General features: G+C 38.8%; 1 protein-coding gene across 3 annotated transcripts in view; it reads right to left on the bottom strand.

Annotated features, from left to right (window-relative positions):
• The window catches only part of arhgap21a (Rho GTPase activating protein 21a), a gene marked incomplete at its 5' end in the record, with an annotated part of 109,811 nt that overhangs the window by 18,454 nt on the left and 64,267 nt on the right, over window positions 1–27,090 (bottom strand). For 2 of the 3 annotated variants that reach the window (XM_084398653.1, XM_084398652.1), the window contains 5 exons: window positions 335–2,315; window positions 3,265–3,288; window positions 6,322–6,376; window positions 6,782–6,860; window positions 8,887–8,979. In XM_084398653.1, the coding sequence (XP_084254779.1) occupies window positions 335–2,315; window positions 3,265–3,288; window positions 6,322–6,376; window positions 6,782–6,860; window positions 8,887–8,979 (2,232 nt within the window). The remainder of the gene's footprint in view (window positions 1–334; window positions 2,316–3,264; window positions 3,289–6,321; window positions 6,377–6,781; window positions 6,861–8,886; window positions 8,980–27,090) is intronic. The other variant, XM_084398654.1, reaches the window with a different exon arrangement.

The raw sequence follows: 27,090 nt of genomic DNA, 5'->3' as shown, positions 1-27,090 counted from the left end.
AACAGAGATGCAGCAGGAACACATGTTCTGAGAATCACTTTGCTAAACACACTACTAACACAACATTTTACCTACACAAAAATTAAGTGAGCAAACAGCCAAAAGAGATGCAACTGGCATATGCAAAACCCCTTGAATATGTAAAAGTATACATTTTTATATGAATTTGGAAGATGCTGGAACTACAGGACAAAAGTATTTGAAAGTAAAGTAACATAAAATATATTAAAACCATGTTAACCTTTTCAAAACTCATCTCCTTTCAGGGTAGACTGAACAGTTGCTATAACAACAGAATATGTGGTTATCTTGTATAGTTGAAAAAGCCTCTCACCAATGAAGGGAATGGAGTCCAGTGAGTCATCAAGGTTGCTTGAAAAGGAGGTTTTACACTGGTCTCCTAGTTTCCTCATGTACATTTCGCGTGGGGTATTGTTAGGCAGCCAGCATGTGTTGGAGACTGCAGGTGGTTCAGCCCCTCCCTCTGTCTCATTCACTGCCAGAATGTAGGAAGTGTGGCGGATAGGTTGAGATCCAGACTTCTCCCTCCGAACCACTACTACAGTGGCATTTGGACCCTCGATGCCTTCCACCACCTTCTCATTGGGAGTTTGTGGTTCTATGTACCTAGGCTGCTGAGGAACTGTTCCATTACTGGTCAGTATGGGCTTGGATCCACCTTGCTTTGTTCTGTTGGGTTTAGTGACGGCAGAACAAGAAGAAGAGCGATGTCCACGGGCTACCTCTCTGACAGGCTCCTGAAGGCTGTCAGCCCGCCCCCTAGGCTGTAACTGCTTTGCATTGTGGGGCATGTGGTTGGCAGTGAGCGGTGTTCTTTGGTCTTTGATGGGGCCTGTGTTGGAACTACCAGTGATGTGGCCTTGTATTGAGGCCAGGGCAGAAGCTATATAAGAAGCAGCAGCAGTGGAAGGGTCTGAGACATAATTTTTCTCAGGTAGCAGTGAGGGTCTGTTTACGGAAGGTGCAGAGGTGTTCCCCAGGCTTTCAGCTCTGGAGGTAAGCAATGAATCCGTCCCTCTGCTGAAGAGAGGGGTGATAGGCAACCCTGGGTAACTGCCCCCTCGTCGGTCTGGGCTAAATACACCCTGTGTTCTGTGAGGCGCCATGCGTAAGGAAGAAGACTGTCTGCTTGCTCTTGCCTCATCCCCTCTGTGCATGAGTAACCAATCCTCTGTCTCAGTTCTGCAGCATGCCTGCCTGTCCAACATGGATGTTGCATTTTCATTCTGTCTGCCCAGATAGTCACAAGAATATGCTCGCGGTTTCAGCATACCTGTGGGGACCGACGGGAGGGCATCCTGGGAAGCACTGCGGGGCCAATTCCGTGCTAGAGCAGTCTGTTCTGAACCACCAAGCCTCTCCTGAGAAGCGCTACGCAAAGGCAGCACAGTAGATACCTGATAACTCCGATCATGTGAGGCGCTCCTCCGCCTCAGCTGTGATCCAGAAAAGCCCCGTGAGGGCGTAGCTGTTGTTGACGCGCTCTTCGGCTTGCTGTATTCGCCTGTACTGGAAGGGGATGCAGCTCGCAGACTGTCCAGGCGTTCCTGAATAGTCCGGGAGCCATACATGTAGAGCCGTTTGTTGTCAATGTACTCCTTGTAGGTGGTGTAGTTCCTCCAATCAATATTCTGATGGGGAGAGCAGGGGGAAGGGGTGGCTGGTGGAGGAGATGGTGTGTAAGGGGTGGGAGAGGTGGCTGATGGGAAGGTTTCTGCTGTTGTGGTTAAGGTATGTCTGTGGGAAGAATCAGGCTTCATGTCTATGCAAGTCTGTGCAGTTTTGTCAGAGAACCCAGTGGGCTCTGCAATTCTGTTGGGTTTGTGCGGTAATTGTGCTGCCCCAGTTGGAGATGAAGTGACATGAGCTCTGGACCTGTTAAAGCTTGGGTCTGTTGAAGCCGCATTCTGATTCTCCTCCATCCTGTGGCAGGGACCAGCCCAGGCCACATGTGAAGTTTGATCTGTAGTTTCAGGTGATGCTACCATTGTCCTAACGTTCTCATTAAATACATGCACAACAGTTTGGGTCTTGGGGACCTGAGAGGTTTGAGATGGGATAGGGGGTGATACAGGTATATCAATGCGGCAGCCTATGTCAGGCTTGTGGCATCGATTTGCTCCTTGTCTGGTTCCACATGACGACTCGGCAGAGCATGACGGCTCTGACACATGTGCCATGGCCAAGGCATTGGGCTCTATCCGTGGGTAACATATTGGGGGCGGTTCGGGGATGTTCTGGGCATTTCCACTATATGCCTCATTTCCTTTGAGGTACGCATCTTGAGAATAGGCCTGAAAAGAAGGGACATTTTATTAAATATAAAGAATGAGTAACACTACATGCACTAAACAAATACTGAAATGCAAAATAGATTATTTACAAACATAGGTAATGTTTTATCAAATGTAATTTTTTTTACTACTTTACTATTTAACCAGTAAATTACAGGGGGCAGGTTGACCCCGATGTCTTTCTCTAAAGTTCAAATGCATCCTAGGAAAAGTGAGAGAGGGGAAAAGGTCAAGTAGCCAGGCTCAAATGCCTTTAACCTCATGGAGGGATTAGGTATCAGAGGCTTACCTACCTTTAGCTGAGGAGAGAGAGCAGTGCGCAGACAAGAGGAAAAAGCGAGAGGAGGGCAGCTTTTCACCGAGCACTCTACAGACGCTAGTAGCTGCTCTGTTATCATCTTACAAAGTCAACAGCCAACTAAAATCCGTAAGGTCAAAATATTACATTCTGCACAGGAAATTACTCCATTTACAATGCGTCTTCTTATCCCAGGTTAATATATAAAGTTATTTCTGCCTCAGCTGTCTCAGTGTGCATATGACAGAGCACAGGCATTAATGAGAGTACAGACGTGATATCTGGACTTTTGACTCTACACCTGAAGTGTCGAGTTACACAGGCATGTCCCTCCCTCTCTCTCTTCCTCTAGCTGCTCCGCCTCTTCTATGGAAATAAAGATGACTCAGAAGCCAACAAATTTTAAGGTGCAACCTTATGGCAGTGGAATAAATTAGGAGACAAATTTGTTTTGTGATTGAATAAACATATACTGTCCCCAAGCTTGCAGTTCTTAAGATAGGTAAAGACTGGATTTTAACAGACATTACAGGTACAAAGGGAGATGGAATACACATGCATTTTTCATGCAAAGGCAAAGAAACAACCACAAAAGGTTAAAATTACATAACAGAAGTGAGGTGGCAAGTGACAGGTTTAGCTCCTTCTTACCAGAGCTGTGATATCCCTGGAGAACTGCAGCCGGAAGGTTAGATTGACAGCGGGAAAAACAAAGGAAGAAAGAACAGGAAAAAAGAGCAATGGTGAGGGAAGATGACAAGAGCTCTACAGGTACACCAGAAGCAATCAGCCCCTATTCCAGACAGTGCTGCTGTCATTCTAGTGCAGGATAAAGCACGCTATAAATACACACTGCAGCAGAAAGAGAGAGAGACTACTGGAGGCCTGCCAGTCCAACACCAGAGATGAACCAGACAGAGGAGGACACACTTGAGATCAGAAGGGGACAACTGCTGCTCTTTCCAGAGTGTCCCTGCAGCTTTAAACCAAGTAAAACTTTTACACACAAACTCACAGTCAGCCAACATTCTCTTATGCATTGTATATGTGGCTCCTTTCCACCTAAACACACTCTTAAAAACAAAGGTTCCAAAAAGTTTTCCCCAAAGAAACATTTAGTGAACATTCCTTAAAATAGCCACTTTTTAAATAATCGTAATAACTTTTTTTCTACTATAAATAACCTTTGTAATGGAAAGGTTCCATGGATGTCAAAGGTTCTTTATGGAACTATCAATGCCCAAAAAGAAGCTTTATTTTTAAGAGTGCTGTGACTGTCCGCACAATTCTGTTCTTTTCAAATGGCAGCTTCAGATTCTTTTTTTTTCTGTTGTTTGTATGCCCTTTGGACCTGTTTACACCTGATATTAATAAGGTGGTCCAATTACAAGTGGTCAGCTAAGACTCATTGCTGTCTATACCGGGGAGTAATACGGGTCTCAGATGTGTCTTCTACGACCACTTTCACATTGGATTTCAAGGGGATGGTCTGTCACTATATCAATCTAAAAAATACAATTAATTATAAAACTGCTAAAAAAAATTATTTTCATGATTTTCTCAAACAAAAAAAGTGAAAATATCATCCAATATTTTTGACAAAGTACACATAATCTGGCAATATGAACTGATATATAGCTAATGCAGTGCAATGGAAGAATAAAAAATGAATTGCATCCACAAATAAGGCAAGCAAAATGGATGGATATATATTTAAATCTATACCTGCTATGAGTTTGTCCTTTACCTGTTAGTTTCACAGTCAAAATAGGCACTTTGCAAGGTGCTGCTTTGGATCTGATCAGCTGACTACTTTGCATACAGCACTTGCCGTTCCCTGAAGTCAATTACATATCTTCTGCCTATGATTCCCAAGCACACATGGTAATATGATCCTTTTTTTCTGCCTCTACTCCACCTACACCCATTCTTTGTGTTTTATCCATAATTTCTAAATCTAGTTTGTCATCAGCATAATTTAAGGCAATTTTAGACTACAGCCTTTACCATAAATGTATGTGTTAGAGAGCATGCCAAGACTAATGAAAACTGTGGTTGTAAATCAGGGTCATTCCACCAAATATTGATCTCTGAACTTTTCCCAAGTTAAAGCATTAGTATTGTGTTGTTTGAGTAAGGAATAATTGACAATGGGCTGTTTTTAGAAAATAATGCACACACAAAGTGGTAATTCGGCCACAATGCAAAGAGCCATATTTTTCAATAATTCAATGGCCCGGAGTTAATTATTCCGCTTATATACTACGGTTAAAACACCTCAAAACATTGTTCCGATGATGTATTTTAAGACATTTGTCAGGTTTTTGTCCTTAAAACGCTCTTGTATGTAGGACTAATTTCTTACGCATCTAATCCTATTGTAGCTTTTAAATTGTTTTGGGTTTGGGTTATTTTTCTGTGTTACTCTGTAAGGGCATTTGAAATAAATAAAATTATTTGGCGAAATGAGGTGGAACTATAATGTGGTCAAGACCTGCCTGGAACTACTTTAGATGTGCATTTGCCTGAAAATAATTGCACGCCTTAGAACATTCGTCAACCAATCGGATTCAAGCATTCAACAGCCCCATAGTATACAAATTTATATAAACGTGTTTTCTTTGAGGTAATCAATGTCTTTTGAGGTTTGTATTTGATGACAAAAAATGACTACAAAGTTTATAAGGGTTGATAAAATATTAGCATTTTCCTAATCTTGGATTACTATTGTTTTTGTTGTTGTTTTTTTTATATATATATATATATATATATATATATATATATATATATATATATATATATATATATATATATATATAAAAAAAAGACATTAAATTACTAATAATGATAAAAAATTATATCTAAAAGTAACAATCATAAAACTTTATTTTATTCTAGAGTTATCTTCTCGCGAGGAGCGTTATTGGTATGTGGTAAAGATTTGCTGAGTGTATGTAGAGTTTCAAATCAGTCACTTATGAGGAACATAGCTGCCTTAGAGGGAAGATCCCTATGCAGACAGTAGAAGACTGTAGGTTTTGGAAGAGAACTTGTTGCTAGAACTGCTTCCTGTTAGCTGAAATAACAAGCATGAGTGTCATTCCTAAGTCTAAAACTCTACTCTGGATGGACTCATTACTGTCAAATCAGAAAGTGCCCGAGGGCTCCACAGTGGAAGATGAGTTTATGTGGCTGGCATGTAACAGCCTGAGATTTGGAGTTCCGTCTGGAATGTGCTCAGATATGGGATTGGCATTATGTCCCTAGTTCTGAGGAAAACCTCATTATAGCTGAATTCAAAATAAGCACACACACACACACACAGGCGCCATCACGCTTCTCTGCTCTGCTGGATCACTGAACTCATCCTGGAAGAGCATCTTCACCTCATCCTGGTGCCATCTGTCTCCACTGCTCTGCTTCACTTCCAACAATTCCTTTTGCTTAAGTAATTTCATCCATTTTTCACCCAGAAACTTCAAAAGCCAAATCTTTTGACCACAACACAATGTTAAACTTGAAAGAACATTACTGGCCACAAAATAAAAAATACTAAAAATGATCTCAAATAAGAATTTACACAAGTTTAACTGATCAAGGTTAACTAGCCAATACAAAGGCGAGAGAAAGCCTGAAGATTAATGTTTGCCCAAGAAGTTATGATTTTTTGGATGTGTGACAAGTAAACCCAAGAGAAATAAAACCTACCAGCTGTAAAATGTCTTCATCTTTTGGCATTACGCAGAGCTCCAGAGATGTGTCACTGCAAAGAAACATTTTGAAAAAATAAACTGAAAATTGTATCTCAGACGAAGTCATGAATACAGTCACGAGTACAGTGCTATTCATGATATTTAAGAACGAGGAAGAACTGCTAGCTGTGTTATTACCAAATACAATTATGCAATAAAGAGCATATTCATTAAACTTACTCAAGGATTAAGAGATTTATCTGGAAGACTTAGCAGGAACAGATAATCAACCCACAAAATGAGCAAAAAGGGAGCATGTGGATACAGAGCAGCAAGTATTCCTGGATTAAGTATCTTATAAAATTGTATTTACGTTAAAATCAAAACCTACAACTAGTTACCAAGTCAGATTCTTAACTATTGAGGCTACACCACCCCTCAGGGGCTGGAACAAGCAGTGCAAGTTGCAACATTACCTGTTCTGGATAAGGGCGATTACTTGGGAATACGTCTTCCCGATGATACTTTCTCCGTTGACTTTTACAATGCGATCCCCTGTGAGAAGGAGAAACAGGAAGAGAGCCAGATGCTATAGTTCAGTAATGTAAAAATATATATATATATTTTTTTTTTTATATACGTGTTTTGAAACCATGCAAAATAATTACAAATTTGGACAGGAATTCAGAACCTTGGAGTAAGTATGTTTGTTCAGATATGTTGACCGTTGTGTGCTGAAGATGAGATTCACAGGAAAACAATCAGAGTGAGCCAGCAGCGAGATATTGTGGATAATTGTGGGAACATGTGTTCTGGACCCTCCCAAAAGTCTGTCCACTGAGACCAACATAGTAATAACTTCTCAATGTTTCTTTGGGTCCAGACTGATCACACTTACATAACACATCAGCTGCTTATGAGGAAGTCCTGCCAATGCATTTTGGATGCTGGCTGATGGTATGACCTCTTGCCTGGTTTACCTCCAACTGTTTAGTAGTGATGCCTTCATGCATCAGTTAACCAAAGATTTGTGTCTTAAGGGGGCTGACAAGCAGGATGTGAGGTCTATCTGAGCTATTTTTATATTTGCTAGTGTACATACAGTATGTGTCAGATGGATGTATTTGGATGTTGCATTTTTAAAGTGCCCTATTATGCTATTTTAGAGGTTCCTAATTTTGTTTTCGAGGTCTCCTACAACAGGTTTACATGCATCTAAGGTCAAAAAGTAATACATAATATAAATTGCAGAATCAACTCTTTTCTCATAGTGCCTGAGAGAGCCTACTCTGCTATTGGTCTACCGCTTACAGCACGTGTCGGAAACGAAAAGCCCACTACCTTATCTGTATTTCAGGATGACTTCGAGCTTGAGTCCTCATTCTTTGGAAGTGCATGCAAAGTGGATTTGCTTTCGCAGAGAAGAAAACAGTGCCTTCTCCATGTGTCGACAACACAAACCAAACTCCTCAGACCTCAGCTACAACTACAGTGTTTGAGGGCGGGTCAAAGTAGACGTTGTTCGTTAGAAGCCAATGAAGACCATAGGCTGGCATTATGCAAATTTGTTACAAACCTTTGTAGGTTCTCGCAGGATATAAGGCTGGAATTACTGACGACTCGTTTCAGGAGGTTCAGAATTGGTTCTTTCTTTTGGGAGACAATCTCCATTTATCTCTAAAAACCTTTTACATTCACACACAGCTATATTACACACTACATGAAAGGTAATATCAGAAAAAAGCATAATAGGGGGACTGAAGACGGTATAATAGATACATAATTTCAACAAAATCTCACCTGGTGTACAACTCACCAATGTTAGTTTTAAAACAACGGACTAGGGATGTCACAATATACCAGTATTGATGATAACTGTGATATTTAAAACAAATGAATATTGATATCATCTTAATACTACACATACATTCATATCACAAATGATCCAGCAACTATCTGGTTGGCACTCCAATATAGTTAGTGGTGGTGGTGCACATTAACGCTGGTTGGTCACCACCTGTCATAAAAAATGGTAAAAATAAGTATCAGTGTACAGCTACTTCTGCCACAAAAAAAAAAAAAAATCGTGTTGGAGGAGATGACAGATGAAAGCGAGACACTCTACCCATACCCCAAAATATTTAGCTCGCCAGTGTGGAAGCATTCGGACAGGGCATTAGACATCCCAGTCTGCAGGAAGTACAATTCTTTTTGAAGGCTTTTGTAACATTTTTGGTTACAAACACTCTCTCCGCCTCCCTATAGTTGTATTTTGAGATTGTGATTCATTGGCCAAAAAAAGAGAAAACACAAAATAAAGTTAAAGATGAATCTGACTGACATCATCATTTATATTTTTCCCCCAGCATTTCTATAGATACTGTGATAAAAACGTTATTGTGAATTCTTTCGCCATGATAATCATCTAGTGAAAATCTGATATTTTGTGATAGGTCTACAACGGACCAATCAGACAGTCTTTACAGTCTTAAACTGTAATTTAGCAATATCGTAATTTTGAATAACGGACATCAAATATGGGCATTAAAACATGTCTCGAGACTTGTACAAGAACCAGTACCTGTGCAGAGTCCAGCTCCATGTGCGGGGCCGTCCTCTTTCACCTGCTTGACAAAGATGGTGTCCATTGGCTCCAGTCTGTTCCTCTGTCTCCCTGATGGCACGAGACAAAGAGCAAGAGTCACTTGAGAGTCATCAAAAACAAAAATTCTTTCACAAATTCTATGATTTTTCATGTTGGAATATCTAATAAAACCTTATCAAGGTTTTACCTTGTCATGCCCTCTCTTTTTCTCGTGCATTTTCCAAATGAAATCGGTAATATCGCACAGACTTATATTGCACAACGAGACAGCACATGTTAATCTACTGTGGTCTAGTCATGCTCACTGTGAATCCTCTGCAATCTCTGATAATCTGATCTGAGTAAAGCATAAGATAATATAAGATATGCGCCTTCGTGCCTACGTGTGAGAGTGTGTGTATGCACATTTTTGACGGGGCTAGATCGTGCTGACAGAACATGATGACTGAACGCCTACATTATGACACACTGCACTGATTAGTATGCAATATCTAATGTTGATGCTGCACACCATATTGTGAGTAGTAAACATTTACCAGCTAGCTTGTCCGTTACTTTTGGACATTTTGTAAACAGTAAAAAAGAATCTTACTCCATTATACATAGAAACGGCATAACAAAGCCTTTGAAAAAGTGCATCATCTCTGGGACAACTGCGACAAACCACATATTGAATTATCAGCATAGACCAACAAGGAATCTGAAAGTTTTCATCATTTTCTATGATGGAGGAAAATCTGTATAATTCGGTGGAATGTAGGGCTGCACGAAAAAATCAATTTGCGACTGTTCTCATAAAAATTACAATATATATATCTATATATCTATATCTATATATCTATCTATCTATCTATCTATCTATCTATCTATCTATCTATCTATCTATCTATCTATCTATATATATATATATATATATATAAATTAATCAATATTATTATCATTATTATTATCATTATTATATATCCATATTGATATAAAATCATACATTTTGGCCAAATTGTGCAGCCCTACAAGCAAGCACATTAAACCTATATATATATATATATATATATATATATATATATATATATATATATATATATATATATATATATATATATATATATATATATATATATATATATTATTCTATATCTATATATTTTAGATCTGTATAATTACAATACTAAGATTTATGGCTGTCTTCATTTATTTTGACTTTTATTTTGACAGGACTCATTTTTTTATTTTGATGGAAAAACACAGGAAGCCCTTAAAGTCACTATGAAATCAAAATGGACATAACACTTAGGTATTTATTATAAATTATTTATCTATTTTTTTATTTTTTATTCATGTGTCCTCATAATATTTAATAAAAATAACTTCCTCTCCCTCTTGCAACGACATCTCTTCTCTGATGACTTGTTTACCGGCGCAAGGGCGTGACAACCTGACGACCAATAGCAAACCACAACCATATAATCAATTGCAGATGAACAAAATCAAGTCCCACTCTACGTTTTTCTTTTGTTCGAGAAGTCATTTCACACTGACACGTCACAAAAGGGAACAAAAGACTATCACAACTTCTGTTTCATGCAGACTTTAAAGCTTTTTTTGTTTTTGATGATAAGCACTTCTCATTCAAGTATTTGAAGATTGCTGGCGCATATTGCGTTCCCAAATGCCCATTAAAGCGACCCAAACTCAGAGCAGACGCAGAGATATTGCGAACCGCTCCGCTCTGAGATACTGCAAACGCCAACGGATAATGAGCTGCACTTCGCACTGAAACGCGCAGAGTAAATATTTATTTACACAGCTTTTGAGTTTTGATAAACTCACAATATCTGATTTATTTCCATTAATCGTGCAGCCCTAGTGGAATATGTTTATCAGAGCTGACAAACCGAATTAATAACAAACAAACGCCCAAGGGCCAAGAGATGTGTAGCTTTGCAAATGTCTGCTGTTCAAACTCTGCAGAAACCTACGGAGGCAGATTATGTGCTGACCTACATGTAGAGTAGTTTGGGATCAGAAAAATTCAATCCACACCAACACAGAAAAGTGCACTGCAGAAAAAAAACCATTCACCAATCACACAAAATCACTGATGCAAACAGATACATAACATAACATATAGCCACACAAAAAAAACAGTGTTTAATGTTGTTACACTGATGTGTGGTGTCAGGCTCCCTCTACGAGCACATGAGGTATTGCAGAAGATTTTCACCATGTCCTGAATGATGTAATACCTTACTGGCCACATATAATACTGAGAATTCTCTGGCTCTGACATACTGTACATCTGAGCATGTATGTGTGTACATGCATTATTTTCTGACTATAACTTGTTTTTCTAGTTTTTGAATTCTACAAAATGAATGTTTAAGTGTCAAATCAATTGTATTTATATAGCACTTTATAAAATTGCTGTGTGAGCATCACAAAATTCAGGAATTAGTAGTCGCTAATTCAAGTAGAGGTAAAACAAAGCAGCTCTACAGAAGTGCATACAGTCTAAGTGAATTCAATGCGACTGCTACAATAGTTTCAGTCTCAGCTTCAAATATGTCACTATGCCACTGATGAGAAAGCCAAAAGAAACAGTGGCAAGAAACCAAAATGAACTTACAGATACTATAATATGAATTAAATTAAAGGCCACCTAAGTGTATTTAAAGAGTACACTTTTGTGACTATAAATATACGTTTAAAAGGTGCACTTTGTAATGTCAAATTAAGTTTTATTTAAAGTACATTTTAAATCATTATGTTTTAAAGTCCTGCAGTAGTCAATAATTGTATCCCTTAAAACTCATCTTTGATCACCAAAATGTAAAAAAAAAGTTTTTTCCTAAAAAAATAAATAAATAATTCATGCCTTAAAATAGCTTGAATGTAACTCCACACCCTTGCCTCATTTAGCATATGCGGTTCTATGAATATGCAAATGAGCCCCGCCTCCACTCACTCACACCAGCTCAGAGATCCACTCGTTGACGATCGCACGTTGATCTGGTTACAAGGTAGTTTGTGATGCCACAAACACCAGCGATTTCTTTGGTTCAAAGCATTTTTACAGAGAAAATACTCAGCAATGGTGTTGACTTATGAATTTGCACATGGTTTGTCTTAAAGCATATCAAAACACCACAGACATATAAACAACATTAATTAAAAGCTTGATTTTCACCACAGGGGGACTTTAATAATCTTTTGTCATACTTTAAAGAAGTACACTTATTTTGATATGCTGACTAACAAACTAAAGCACAAGCATAAGTATTTGATTATTTTAGTTTACCATAAATGCTTGTCAGTACATTTGACCATACACTTTAACCATATTTCAAAGACAATAGAAATTATTTTGAAATTACATATGAAGATGTATGAAGTCCTACTTTAGTGAAGTTTATACACTTTTTGGAAATATGCTGAGTGCACTTCTTTTCACAGTGGTTTTGCACTACAATGTATCACTACTGTTTAATTTGAAAAGCTCAAAGGACAAAAAGCAGTAATCCTTCAGCCCAAAGAGCTTATCTAAGAAGTCAGGTAGAGAAGTTGTGGAATGTGATATGAACAAAATCTTTTCTCAATAAATTGCCACAATGATGAAAACATCCTCTGGGCCAAAAAAAAAAAAAACCTTTTCAACTGAGTAGCCCTGGTTTACCCAATACTGAACATTGATCCATATCCTGTAGAGGGCAGTAATTCATATGATCAATTGAGGGCTCTAGTAATGGGATACCATCAATGGCTCAGTACCAGACCAGGAGGTTAATATTTTATTCCATTACATATGAATTGTGATCCAATCTGATTACTATTGGCATCTCTTGTGAGGCTTTGTTTAATATGATACTGTATGGCTCATCCTCATCTATCGAATCAGGCTGCCAAGACTAGACTTTTAATGGCTGTGCTTTACTGAGAGGAGGAGGCTCCAAAGGATGTCCCACTGATACAGTTACACTATTACAGCCATCGACTAATGGGCTGTGGACGTTAATCACAATATCTGTGTAATGGTCATTTCAAAGGTACTTAAAAAGAATTGGAATATAGTGCATGAGTTGTACGTACTATATTAATGTGCTTTTTATCTTTCTGGAGCTTGGCAGCCACATCCTCATTCTCTTTTGTTGTATGGTAAAGTGCAGCATGAACATTCTACTTCGTATTTCATGGAAAACAGGAAATCAACAACACGACGGTGAATAAATTATGATTTTCTGAATTTACTTTAAAGTGCCTTTTCAGAGTTTAGAGACTAACGGCTGTAACTCCAGTCTGATGTGAATGTGTCCACATGTGTGATGATGTTTCACACTAGCCTCTGTGCCAAATTCTCTGCCGTCCCTCGGGTGACTCATTCAAACATGCTTTTCTTCAACACATCAATAGAGGGCAGAGGAGGGCATGCTGAAAACCGTCTTTGTGTGGACAGGTTTGTGTTGCCCCCTCAGCGTCTGGAATCTCTTTTGTTAGTCTGTGTGAGTGTGTATGAACTCAATAAGGAATAAAGAACAATGCTCCCACAACAAACACACTGCTTTTACTAGTCGTTTGCTTCTCCCTAGATATAGTATAAAACTAAAAGCCCCAAAGTGCAGTTCATATCCCAGTGTTCTCGTCCACAGAGCTCTTTCTTCTTTCAGCGTGAGGTGTATACAGTAAATGACTGATGTTTTAGCTTGAACCACACTCACCCTCAAAACCCAGCCAGTGTCAACACACAATATGACTTATTGTGAGAAATCGAAGTCTGATTTGCTGCAATCTGCACTTGAACCGCAAACTGTTGAACGAGCGTCAGGGCGTTTTCGGGTACACAGTGCTCTAGGGTTTGAGGAGAAAATGAGTTCAACCCAAAACCAGGCTTTGTGGGAATCACTTGATTTTTACACAAGTATACCCAACTCTGCTCTACTGTACATAGACCCCGATATGATCACAGTGAAGTTCTTCATTCTTAGCTCGGGGTAAACAAAAAAATCACCAACAGCAACAAAACACCTTCGTTTTAGCCTGATTATGTTCTAAATAGCATCACATGGATTCATTGTTCGAGTTTGCTTGAAGTACATTAGCGTTCAAAAGTTTGGAATAATTCGGTTTTTAAATGTTTTTGAAAGATGTGTCTTATGTTCACCAAGGCTGCATTTATTAAATACAGTACAAACAGCAATATTGTGTGGTTATAACAATTTCATGTTGAAAACAGTTCTTGCTGCTTAATATTATTGTGGACACCATAATACATATTTTTTCTGGATTCTTTAATAAATAGTAAGTTCAAAAGAACAGCATTTATTTGGAATAGAAATCTTTTGTAATATTGCAAATGTCTTTACTGTCACTTTTAAACAATTTAATATATCCTTGGTGACATTATGTATTAATTTATTTTCTTTTGTCTTACTTACCCCCAAACTTTTAAAAGGTAGTGAATCACGGTTTCCACAAAATATTAAGCAGCACAACCGTTTTCAACCTCAAAACTAATAAGAAGTGTTTCTTGAGCAACACATCGGCATATTACAATCATTTCTGAAGGATCACAAGACACTGAAGACTGGAGTAAATTACATTTTAAAATATATTAAAATAGGAAACAGTTATTTTAAATTTTATTTAAATAAAATGTTATGTAGGGTCCAATTCTTTCTATTAACTAGTTGCTTATTATTATCATGCCTATTTACTTGGACATTGGCTGATTATTAGTACTTATAAAGCACATATTAAAGCCTTATTCTGCATGACCATATTCTACATCCCTTAATCCACCCAATACCTAAACTTAACAACTAACTTACTAACTATTAATAAGCAGTAATTAGGAGTTTATTGAGGCAAAAGTTGTAGATAATAATGATAATTGGACCCAAATCTAAAGTGCGACTGAATCTTCTTTCCCTCAAAAAAACAAACAAAAAAACATTGACCGGTAGTGACCGGGGCCTTTAGCCTGAGACAGTCAGTGAAATAACTTTTGCATACAAAAATGTTACAATCTTTATAATATCACCATCTCCAATTTGTTTGGCTGATTGCACAAATTTGATACAATGAGCTGTGCCAAACTCTGCTCTATATTCTTTTCTCGAGTATTTTCCACTCTCTCTATTTGACCTAATCTTTCCTCTGTCTTTTTTTCCGTCTCTGTGTGTGATATTTTGGCTAAAGTCTCTCGTGCGCAGCTGGCCCTCCTGTTGTTTTGTGTTGGATAATGTTGTTTGGCAGCGGTTGGGAGGACGCCCATTCCCTTGATTCCCCTCAACATTACACAGCAGGGCCAAATTCCTGCACAACACAGCACTGACTCTCTTTCTATCTCTCACTCTCAGACAGAGGAGGGAGAGAGGGAATGAATAAGGAATTGGACTTGGTATGCTGCACAAGTGTAAAATAAAGACATGAATGCCCATCATTCATCTGACTGACAGAAACTATTGTGAACAGAAAACTGAACTACTTTGTAAACCATGATAGTATTATGACAGCGCAGAGAAAACTCGGATGATCCATGAACTTTAAAATTGAATTCCCTAATATACACATATTTGTTTCATACAGTATATTCTAAATGGCAAGTCATTTTATTTGAAATCCAGTATAAAAACCAAGCCAAAAGATCAGTGGCCCAATGTGTGTTCTTACCCATCATCACTCTTGAGCTGTCATTCATGTCTGTTGCCTACAAACCACTTTTCACACATCTCAATAAGAAAGCTGCACAAGCTGCCACCTCCGTTTAACACAAAACATCTGGGTAATACATCAATCCATTACAGAGATCACTAGTGACCATGTCTGGCATAGCTTTACAGTTTTTCCAATGGTGATACCAATATCTAGAGAGCATGGTGATAGACAGATATATAGGCCAAGTTTGGATATTTTGAGAATATCTGCATTTTTTTTTTTTTTTCACACATTAAATAAAGTAGTTAAATAGTTAAAGGTAATGTGTTTCAATAGGTTTTGCTATGGTATCGAAACTGGTACAGAGAACGGTGAAATTTTACTGGTAATATACCAACTACTGAAATTTTGGTATTGTGACAACACTAGAACACAGTATCTAACAATAAAAATGTTTCAATGTTCTTTTAAACAAGTGTAAAAAATAAATAGCCTAAATAAAATGTTAGACCTTTTGCACATCTTTTATCTAATATTAAATGTTGGATAGTTCTTTGGATAGTTGGATGGATCTTTTACTATTGGTCGCCCTTTATGTCTGTCTGTGGGTTTCCCAAATATTTAACCAATGAAAGTGTTAAAAAGAGCTTGTGGCTAAACCTCGTAACCCCATTGGATCCTCAAACGGTAAAGTCTCATAATTCCACCCCTTCTCTATCATGAATGAAGTACCACACATTTTGGACCATCTCTGCTTGTTTGCAATGCAACAATTACGATTCGATATGATTACGATGTGCCTATAAAGGTGCCTCTAAAAATAAAAATAAAAATAAATATATATTGTGTATGTGTGTATATTTATATATACAAATGTATATGTCTCATACATATATTCTATAAACACAAACTTTTGTTAGATGCAATTAATCACGATCATGGTCTACAGTATTCCACGCACTTTGTTGTGTTGTAAATTTTGGCAAAATCCTGCATACTACACACAATATACATAATACACATTGCAAAAAAATATAGAATAATATTACAAGTAGGGGTGTCCCCGACTATGGATTTTCATAGTCGAATCAGAATCGTCAAGTCTTGCCTATAGTCGACTAATAGTCGAATCATGTGTATGGGGGCGGGGCTTTAACCTTTCAAAGTCGCGATGTAAAGAAAATCACACAAAGATATAGAAGAAAATGTATAAAAACATTTTGGATCAATAAAACTAAGAAATAACATAACTCCAGAAAGGCCACAGACAGGATTTGCATTTCACATGCAAATCAAATTAAATCGGCTAAATTACCTGTGTGAGCAGGCTCAGCACAGAATCAATGCACAGAAAAAAATAAACAATTTACAAAATTAAATTAGAACAGAATACAACTTTCTAATAAATAAAAATACAAAACGAAATAAATCAGAATCAAGTCACAAGATGAGGAGCAAATGTGTGCAAAATGCCTAAAGTGCAGGGGAACATATATTTAAAACACAAGCCACAAATAGTTAGATTAGATAACCCTGACAGATCAATAAATAAAATTAAAATAAATAAATTATTAAAATAACGATAGTAGCCAGAATTTTCAACTTTGTCTTTTTAACTGCAGAAACAACAATAAATGCTAAACTGGAGTGGCAGTCTTTAGCTAAACATGTTCACAGCCTCCAAAAATCAAATTAGAAACGGCTGAAAAGTTTTGAAATCACTTGTACCCTACCTGATCGAGAGAACAAATCCAGTCTTTCACTCTGTCTGTGTCCGTTGGAGTCTTTTCAAATTGTGCGCGCGGATAAAATACATTCTAAAACGTGAAAAGCGTTTACGGCTTAATCTCCTAAAATAGTTCAATTAAAATATCAAATTATGTAAAGAAAACGCTTTACTATAATATATCTGCACATAGTATGGTTTCTAAATAAAGTGTGTACTGTGTAGCCTACATGCATTAAGCCACATTAAAGTGCATTTTAAGCGTTTTAAAAGCTTTTTTCACTTTAAGCATTTTAGAATGTCCCGTGGAAAGCCAACTTGTTAACGTTGGCCGGCAGAAGTGCGAAAAATGCTTGAATGCTGAATTTAGCCTTGGAGAATATCCTTTCTGATGGTGTACATTTAGATTTTCTTATCCCAGACATTGTTGAAGATTTAAATCCTTGCCGCCAAGACGCTCCTCTGTCGGTCACGGATTGAAAGTGAAACTTAAATCTGTCACGGGGTGTTTGGATTTATTCACGCACGTTAAAAAATATTTATTAAAAGCTTCTTTCTTTGCACATTTTTATATACAGCATTATCATAATAGGCTGAATATTAACGTATTGACAGAAAACCGGTAGTTCTATTTTATTTAATTTTTTTGGCGAAGATTCGACCGTGAGATCGGTAGTCGAATCAGGCTCCTCCAATCGAAGCATCGAATCTTCGACTATTCGGGGTCACCCCTAATTACAAGTATGGTATTACAACACTACACTGGACCTGTTCATATGTAATCAGGTGCAGAAATATAGCGGAGGTTGAGGACAGCAGCCAAGCTTTTGTGTGACAGGAGAGCCAAAAGCACATTGTTTTTGGGAACCCAGAGCTCTCTTATTTACGAGCGTTCTCCATATTTTCTGCAGTCAGGCAGCACTAGTGTAATAAAGCAGCAGAGACACTAGAGTTGGTGTCTGGAGTGCATCCAAACCGAGTCTGGCCCCTGCGGTGCAAGGTGGGGTTTTACTGGTCCTCCAAGAATCATGCAGAATTCTATTTGCTTGTGCTTGTGCTCTTGCTCCAATCCCTGTCCTCATGGACACCACCCAAAACATTAGCAAGAAAACAAAATGAAATGAAATATCTCTGGCATGTATTTTCATAGAAAAGGAAAACAAATATTTGAACAGATGTTGACTTTTTTTTATTTTTACTGCATATTTTTTCAACTGTAGCAAAGTCTTAAAGCACAACACAAAGGGGGTAATTCACTACGAATGATCTGTGACTGCTGATATGTTTATTTGCATTGTTTTAAAGTGCTTTATTTTTTTTTAAAGGTTCCTAATTTTGTTTTGAAGGTCTCCTACAATAGGTTTACATGGGTTTAATTTTCTCATAATATATATTGCAGCATCACCTCTTTTCTCAGTAGGCGCATTTCCATTACAGATTTGCGCAAAACTCTTACGATTTTTTCTAAATGTCGACAGAAAACTATTGCGAAATGACGGCGTTTCCATTAACTGAAGTTATGCGACTAAAACTCACGATAAGTCATTCCAAAAATCATAGCAACGGAGGTTGGTAGGTTTATGCATCTCAGCCACCGCACTGGCCATTATTATTAATCAAAGGAGACGTATCCAATCATTAATGGTAAGGAAAGACTCTTATATTTGAGAGCGGCACATATGAGGTGTTTCTGGGTGTTTCTCACTCATTTCTGCTTCGAGGTCTTGATTGTGGCATTTCTTTGAGGTTTAGAATCCAGTATTCCTGTAATTCTTCTGTCTATTATGAATTTAATAAAGAACTCCGTCTTGTATTCTGTCCAAACATACTGTGTTGTCTACGTCAGGTGACCTGTAAATGCGCAAAAACTGTTTCCATTGCAGTTTTGCGAAATATTTCTTTTTTTCGAATTGCCTGAAAAACCACCTCATGTGAGCGTAAAAAACCTTTTTGCGATAAATGGGAGTTTTTGCAAAATTGATGCGTTTCTTCCATTGGGCGTATTTTCAATTCGCAATTTCAATTTGCGCAATTTGAAGGGTAATGGAAACACGGCTAGTGTCTGATTCAGTTTGATAAAAGATTCAGTCTCTATAGACCCCTCCTTTCCAAGAGCCTACTCTGCTCTGATTGGTCAGATGACCTAGTCTGCTGTGATTGGTCTACCGATCACAGCACATGTTGGAAACGATATGCTCATAACCATCTGTATTTCAGCTCCAGAAGCTTCCTCAGCACTTGATACACAGTGATACGAACAGTAATGATGGTGTCGGTTTTATCGTATCGACTCGAGCTTGAGTCCTCATCCTTTGGAAGTGCATGCAAAGTGGATTTGCTTTCGTAGCGAAGAAAACAGCATCTTCTAGACAAGTCGAAAACACGAACCAAACTCTTCCAGGCCTCAGCTACAACTACAGTGTTTGAACTTTGCAGACCTTTTACATTTACAAAAAGCTATATCACACATTACAAGAAAGGTAGAATTTGTAGCAGACAAACTGATCTCAATTTGCAAGGGGAAACTGCCCTTTTAATACAAATAAATGCAACCATAGTCAAGTCAAGTCAAGTCAAGTATATTTGTATAGCGCTTTTCACAATACAGATTGTATCAAAGCAGCTTCACAGTATTAAATTAAAATAATACAACAAGGTTTGTTTCTAGTGGAATTTATTGATAAAATCAAATTAGATATCCAGAATATCCCCAACTGAGCAAGCCAAAGGCAACAGTGGCAAGGAACCGAAAAACTCCATCAAGTGACCTAATAGTGTCCTAAAACTCCATCAGGTGACCCAATGGAGAAAAAAAAACCTTGGGAGAACCCAGGCTCAGTCGGGGGCCAGTTCTCCTCTGGCGTTTATTAACTAGAGGCCGGATTGTAATTTGGACTGTAAGATTAAAAATATTATATGAATGCCTGGCTGAAGAGATGCGACTTTAATCTAGTTTTAAACTGGGAGAGCGAGTCTGAGCAACGAACAGTATCAGGAAGGCTATTCCAGAGTTTTGGAGCTAAATGTGAAAATGCTCTCCCTCCTTTGGTGGTTCTGGATATCCTAGGTATGACCAAAAGCCTTGAATTTAGTGATCTTAAAGAGCGCGATGGATTATAGGGCGATAGAAGATCCGTTAAATAGACTGGAGCTAAGCCGTTTAGGGCTTTATAAGTCAGTAGCAATACCTTGTAATTAATACGGAACTTTATAGGTAACCAATGCAGTGATGATAAAATCGGTGTTATATGATCATATTTTCTTGATCTAGTAAGAACTCTAGCGGCGGCATTTTGGACTAACTGTAGCTTGTTAATTGAGGATGCAGGACAACCGGCTAATAAAGCATTACAGTAATCTAGTCTCGAGGTCATGAATGCATGAACTAACTTTTCTGCATCAGAAACTGATAGCATATTACGTAGCTTAGCAATGTTTCTAAGGTGGAAAAAGGCGGTTTTTGTAACATATGAAATATGATTTTTGAAAGACAGGTTGCAATCGAGTATAACACCCAGGTCTTTTACTGTAGAGGATAAAGTAACAGGACATCCTACTATATTAAAGTTGTATTGCGAGAGGTTTTGTGGGCGGTTTTTTTGAACCGATAAGTAGTACCTCTGTTTTGTCTGGATTTAATAAAAGAAAATTACGCGTCATCCAATCTTTTATATCTTTAACACACTCTGTCAATTTGGATAATTTATCGTTTTCATCTGGCCGTGATGAAATATATATTTGAGTGTCATCAGCATAACAATGGAAACTAATTCCATGTTTCCTTATAATATTTCCAAGTGGCATCATATATACTGAGAATAATAGAGGGCCTAACACAGATCCCTGCGGCACTCCATAGTTTACTGGAGTTATGATCGATTTTTCTCCATTTAAATAGACAAAATGGTAGCGGTCAGATAAGTATGATCTAAACCAGCTTAATGCTTGTCCTTGAACACCAGTATAATTTTGTAGTCGATCTAAGAGTATTGTGTGATCTATAGTATCGAACGCAGCACTAAGATCAAGTAAAACTAGTATTGAGATACAGCCTTGGTCAGAAGCTAAAAGTAAATCATTTGTGATTTTAACGAGCGCAGTTTCAGTGCTATGGTGCGGCCTGAAACCAGACTGAAACTTCTCATAGATATCATTTTCTTGCAAGAAAGAACACAATTGAGCGGACACCACTTTTTCTAATATTTTAGACATAAATGGAAGATTTGAAATGGGTCTATAATTTGCTAGGTTATTATGATCTAATTGTGGTTTCTTAATGAGAGGTTTTATAACTGCCAGTTTAAATGTTCTTGGAACATGACCTAAAGATAAAGACGAGTTAATAATATTAAGGAGAGGCTCTTCCACTACAGGTAACACTTCTTTCAGTAGTTTAGTTGGTATCGGATCTAATAAACATGTTGTTGTTTTAGAGGAAGTGATAAGTTTATTTAACTCTATTTGTTCTATAGTTGTAAAGCACTGTAATTGTTCTTGCGGGGTGATAATTAAGGCTGAATTATAAGGCGCAACTGAAGATTGAACGTTTACAATTGTGGTTCTGATGTTTTCTATTTTCTCAGTGAAGAACTTCATAAAATCATTACTACTAAACTGTAATGGGATATTTTGTTCGGGTGATGTCTGTTTATTTGTTAGTCTAGCCACGGTGTTAAATAAAAACCTTGGATTATTTTGGTTATTTTCTATTAGTTTGCGGAGGTGCTCAGCCCTGGCTGCTTTTAGGGCCTTTTTATAACGTGACATACTGTCTTTCCACGCGATTCTAAAGACCTCTAAATTAGTTTGTTTCCATTTACGCTCTAAAATACGGGTTTCTCTCTTTAGAACATGCGTGGTATTGTTGTACCACGGTGCTTTAATTTTCTCTCTGACCTTTTTTAATCTAATAGGTGCAACAACATCCAATGTTCTAGAGAGAATAGTGCTCATAGTGCTAGTTAGTTCTTCTAGTTCATCTGTTTGTTTGGGTTCAGGCAGCAGCTGAGACAGATCGGATAAGCAATTTGAGAAATTATCTATGGTGGATGGAAGGATTGTTCTGCCTGGTTGATAACGCGGCGCTGCATGACATATTACAGCAGTACGTAATATGCAAGTTACCATGTAATGGTCAGTGACTTCATCACTTTGCGGTATAATATCTATATCGGTTGGATCGGTTCCATGTGATATAATTAAATCGAGTGTATGATTAAGACGATGAGTTGGTCCGGTGACGTTTTGCTTGACCCCAAATGAATTTAATAAATCTGTAAACGCAGCCCCTAACGCATCATTTGGATTATCTACGTGTATGTTAAAATCTCCAACAATTAATGCTTTATCGACATTGACTAATAGGTCTGAGAGAAAATCTGCAAACTCTTTTAGGAAATCAGCGTAAGGCCCAGGCGGTCTATATACGGTAGCCAAGGCTAGAGATAATAGGGATGTTTTTCTAACATCTAAGAGCGTAACATTTAGTACAAGTACTTCAAACGAAATAAACTTATAACCCGCTTTCTGAGTAACATTGAGAATATCTCTATAAATTGTCGCAACACCACCGCCACGACCAATTAGACGGGGCTCATGCTTATAGGAGTATCCAGGAGGAGCAGACTCATTTAGACCGAAATAATCATTTGGTTTAAGCCAGGTTTCAGTTAGGCAAAGTACATCGAAGCTATTATCTGTGACTATTTCATTTACAATAACTGCCTTAGGTGTGAGTGATCTAATGTTTAGAAGACCTAGCTTTAGAAATTGTTTTTGTTTACTAATAGCAACATTTTCTGTTTTAATAACAATTAGATTTTTCCTAGATCCTGCAGTAGATATATTATTTGATCTCACTAAACGAGGAATAGACACGGTTTCTATGCAATATTCTACACTAGTATTTATATCAGTTAAATTGGTGCAGCAGAGACTATGATTTGGACTTTTGGTTACTTTTGGTTAACCATACAGTGGCAGAAACTAGTGAGTGAGTGTTTTCTTGAGGGTGTTCCTAACCTTTTCCTTGTGGAACTTGGAAATTGGTTTAACATCGGATTCTAAACTTCTAAAATCATCTTTTCGTTCCGAAGAGTTTTCACAGTGGGCGGGGCTACCTGGCACAACACCCTCCAAAAATGTAAAGCATAATTCAGAGGGATTGTAGCTTTGCATTTGTGGTTGGTTAGGACAAAATATTTGATTTGAATTCTGATTAACATTTTTATTTATATATTACTTTATATTTATGATTACATTTTATATTAAACACAATTAACTTTTTATGTCACATCTGGATAGGAGATGGTTTTCCAATAAACCTGTTTACAACCAGCTTTTTGTGGGTGGTTATAGTGTCCTGTTAACTGAAATTGCTGAATTTGGTGCATTCTATAATGAAACGCAGTGTTTGCGTGCAAAAAAAAACCTAACAAACAAACAAAAAAACTCAAATTACAAAACGGTTTAGTAAAAATGGCGCAATATGTGAATTCTCCCTCAGCTCAACACCTTACACATCTCGTTTAAGGGTGAGAGGAATGATGGAAAATGAGTAAAATATATTCTGGACTGTACAGCTTTAAAGCAAAAGTCAACAAACACACACAAACATTGTGTCATTCTTTCAAACATATTTTAAAGGCAGTAAGAGCGCTGATCTCATAATACACAGCTCAGATTGGACGATATCCAACCATTCCACCCAGATTGTCTGCACGTGGAGTGCAGATCTCCATCCACACACATGCCTGTGGCTTCTTCTGCATATATGTTACACAAATAAACATCCTAATTACTGTGAGGAAACATCTAGTCCTATGCAATGATAAGAAGCAAAAGAGGAAGAAAACATCCTAGTTTGTCTTGTTTGGTGACATGATGTAGAAACCCGAATTTCTCTGAGGTATTTCTTAGTGGTTGTTTGTTCATATGACATCAGACTAAGCTTTGAAAAAAAAAACTCCCACAGGCAGATGAGCGCAAAAGCTTGATTCAAAAACTTGATTTCACTTGTTGCATTCTGAAAAGTGTAAGCCAGGATGTAAGTTATAAAGCAAAGCAATCTGACATTTAAAGTAATAGTTCACCAAAAAAATGAATACTGTCATCATTTCCTCACTCTCAGGTCATTATAAACCCGAGAGAAAACAAAACATTTGCTTTCTTTCTTCTGTAGATCACACAAAATGAGGTCAAAAAAAAAAAAAAAAAAAAAAAACACATACGGTAGATTTAACAGTTTTAACCCCATAGTATGTGGAGTGCCACAATGTGACAAAGACAGTGCATCACACACTAACAGATTCCATTCACAAACCTATTTTCGCACAATATTGGAAATATTTAAAAGGCAAGCCAGTAGATATCACACAATCAATGTGCAAACTTTGCTCTATTATGGTGATGAAAAAGTCTCAAACCTCAGTCAATTATTCACTACAGAAAGTAACATTTTTAGAGTAAACAAACATGGCGGATGGCGGGCAAGAAGAAATAGCGATAATAATGTATGGACCTCTTTTTTACAGAAAATTTGCGGAAATAAAGAAAAAAAGTTGTGTTATGGTCCTGTCTTCCGTCAGGTTGCTTTCTGATTGGGTATCGTTTCGTTCCATGTGACAATATATACGTAGAGCACGTGCGAGTGTGTCCTCGGGTTTGTTCCCTCCACACAAAAGGAGTTCTGATCGTAAATATTCAACATGTTGGGTACTTACGATTTGAGATCAGTGCAACCCCGACGTTCTTCTGAACAGATTCAATCACTCTTAACACACCTCACACCACAGGAAAATCTGATAAGATAATCTGTAGAACCATTAAGATAATCAGGATTTTAGGATTGTCAGGAAGGGGAGAATTGGGCCCAAAATTGGCTTGATTATCTTGTAGTGTGTGGGTGCCTTAAACCAGGCTCAGACTTCAGGAGTTTCAGGCTGATTTATACCTGATTTACCCCTCCCGACATTCAGAGAAAAAAAACGCGTCAATGGCATCAGTTGGTTCCGATGTTCGGCGCAGATTATCTGGCAATGTGAGTGTTTACAGATCAAATCTTAAACCTCCCGACCTGCTCGCGGACACATCGGGGCCGCCCCGACAGTTTCAAACTTGTTTGATATTTAGGATTTTAAATCGTGATGATTATGACTATGATTACATCAGTACTTCCACAATAGCCAATGAGAGACAAGTCTACAAGGAGACGGAAGTGACAGAACTTTTCAACAAGCAGCTGTACGGGTCCGGTGGACAACGAAGATGGAGGAACGGCTGGTCGAAATGTGGAAACAACACGACTGCTTATATAATGTCTACAGCAAGTTCCCTATCGTCCGGTCACTACGACGTACGTCGTGGTGAACGACGAATAGGAATCTCGCTAGAGAGGCCAATCTACTTCGAGTGAAACTAAAACAAGCCAATACACATTGGCGTGCAATCATTTGCATCAGCTGCGCAGCCTCGCAGCGCGGGTATTTAACGAGCAGCTGGTGTGATTGCACTTCAGCTTTTTGCTTCGGAGCCAAGCACTTCGATGCGTTCTACAAACAGAGTGACAAGACGAGCCTTTTTGGACCTCTCCTTCCCGGTGCGGGCGTTACAGCACGGCAGCGCGAGCAGTCTTCTTCTCTCTCTCTCTACCTTCTCTGTCTTTTTTGTTTTACATACTGAGCAAACAAAAAAGCTGTTATAACAGCTGGTAAGGTGCGCCATTAGAGCGCTCAAAGGCTGTTCTAACAGCTGGTAAGAGAGAGACAGCGCACAGACAGGTGCACATTCCTGTCTGTGTTCGCAGTGACTGTTCCCCTGCGTGTTTCAGCACCAGTGAGAGCAGTCCCTAAAAGAGCTTACACAGATAGAGAGCGTCTTTTTAAAGATGACTTTCTATCTGTGTGTTTCTGGATGCGGTCGTTACCTGGGCTCACAGGATGGTCACAAACGCTGCCTCGTGTGTCTGGGCATTGAACACGCTGAGGCAGCGTTTGTGGATGAGTCATGTACCCATTGTGGGAAGATGACCATCGCGGAGCTGCGGTCGAGACTCACGTTCCTGCAAAGGGGCGGAGTCCCCGTGCCGCTGCCTCGATCCAATCCTCCTCAGAGGGTTGCTTCGGGCAGTGACATGGGTGACCTGAGGATCACGGTGAGCGCGTCTCCTTCGGGGAACCAACCCCCTAGGAGCCCTCACCCCTCTCATGCTCCGCAGCCAGTTGAGCCCCCATTGGAGAAAGCTGGACCATCCTCGCGGTGTGTACCGGTTGTCTCCTTTGGGGCTCCCTGTGAGGATCAGATGTCGATCGCGGCATCGGAGGGTGGGTCAGATGTCTCTGCGGATGACGACTCAGCGCCGTTACCTCCTTCGGGTGTGTCAACGATGCCTGAGACGGACCCGGAGATGATGGCCATGCTTTCCCGGGCCGCCAACGGGGTCGGGCTCGTGTGGAATCCTCCACCGTGTCCCGAACCCTCGAGGTTGGACGATTGGTATCTCGGGGTGGCGCGTGCTGGTTCTCAGCAACCCACCCCAGTGCCTTTCTTCCCGGAAGTGCATGAGGAGCTTACGGGGACGTGGACGGCACCTTTCACTGCCAGAAACCGTCCCGGTGGCTCCTCCTCCCTCACCACCCTTGATGGCGGGGCAGCTAAGGGATACACGCGCATCCCGCCAGTGGAACGGGCCGTTGCTATGCAACTGTGCCCTAACTCCACTTGGCGTGGAGAACCGTGTCTCCCTTCACGGGCCTGTAAGTACTCGTCGGATCTAACCGGCAAGGCTTACAAGGCCTGTGGGGAAGCTG

Source organism: Rutilus rutilus (assembly GCF_951802725.1).
Source record: "Rutilus rutilus genome assembly, chromosome: 24".
NCBI classification, from domain to species: domain Eukaryota; kingdom Metazoa; phylum Chordata; class Actinopteri; order Cypriniformes; family Leuciscidae; genus Rutilus; species Rutilus rutilus.
The sequence above is the reverse complement of the archived record's forward strand: the minus strand, read 5'-3'. Positions and strand labels throughout refer to the sequence as shown.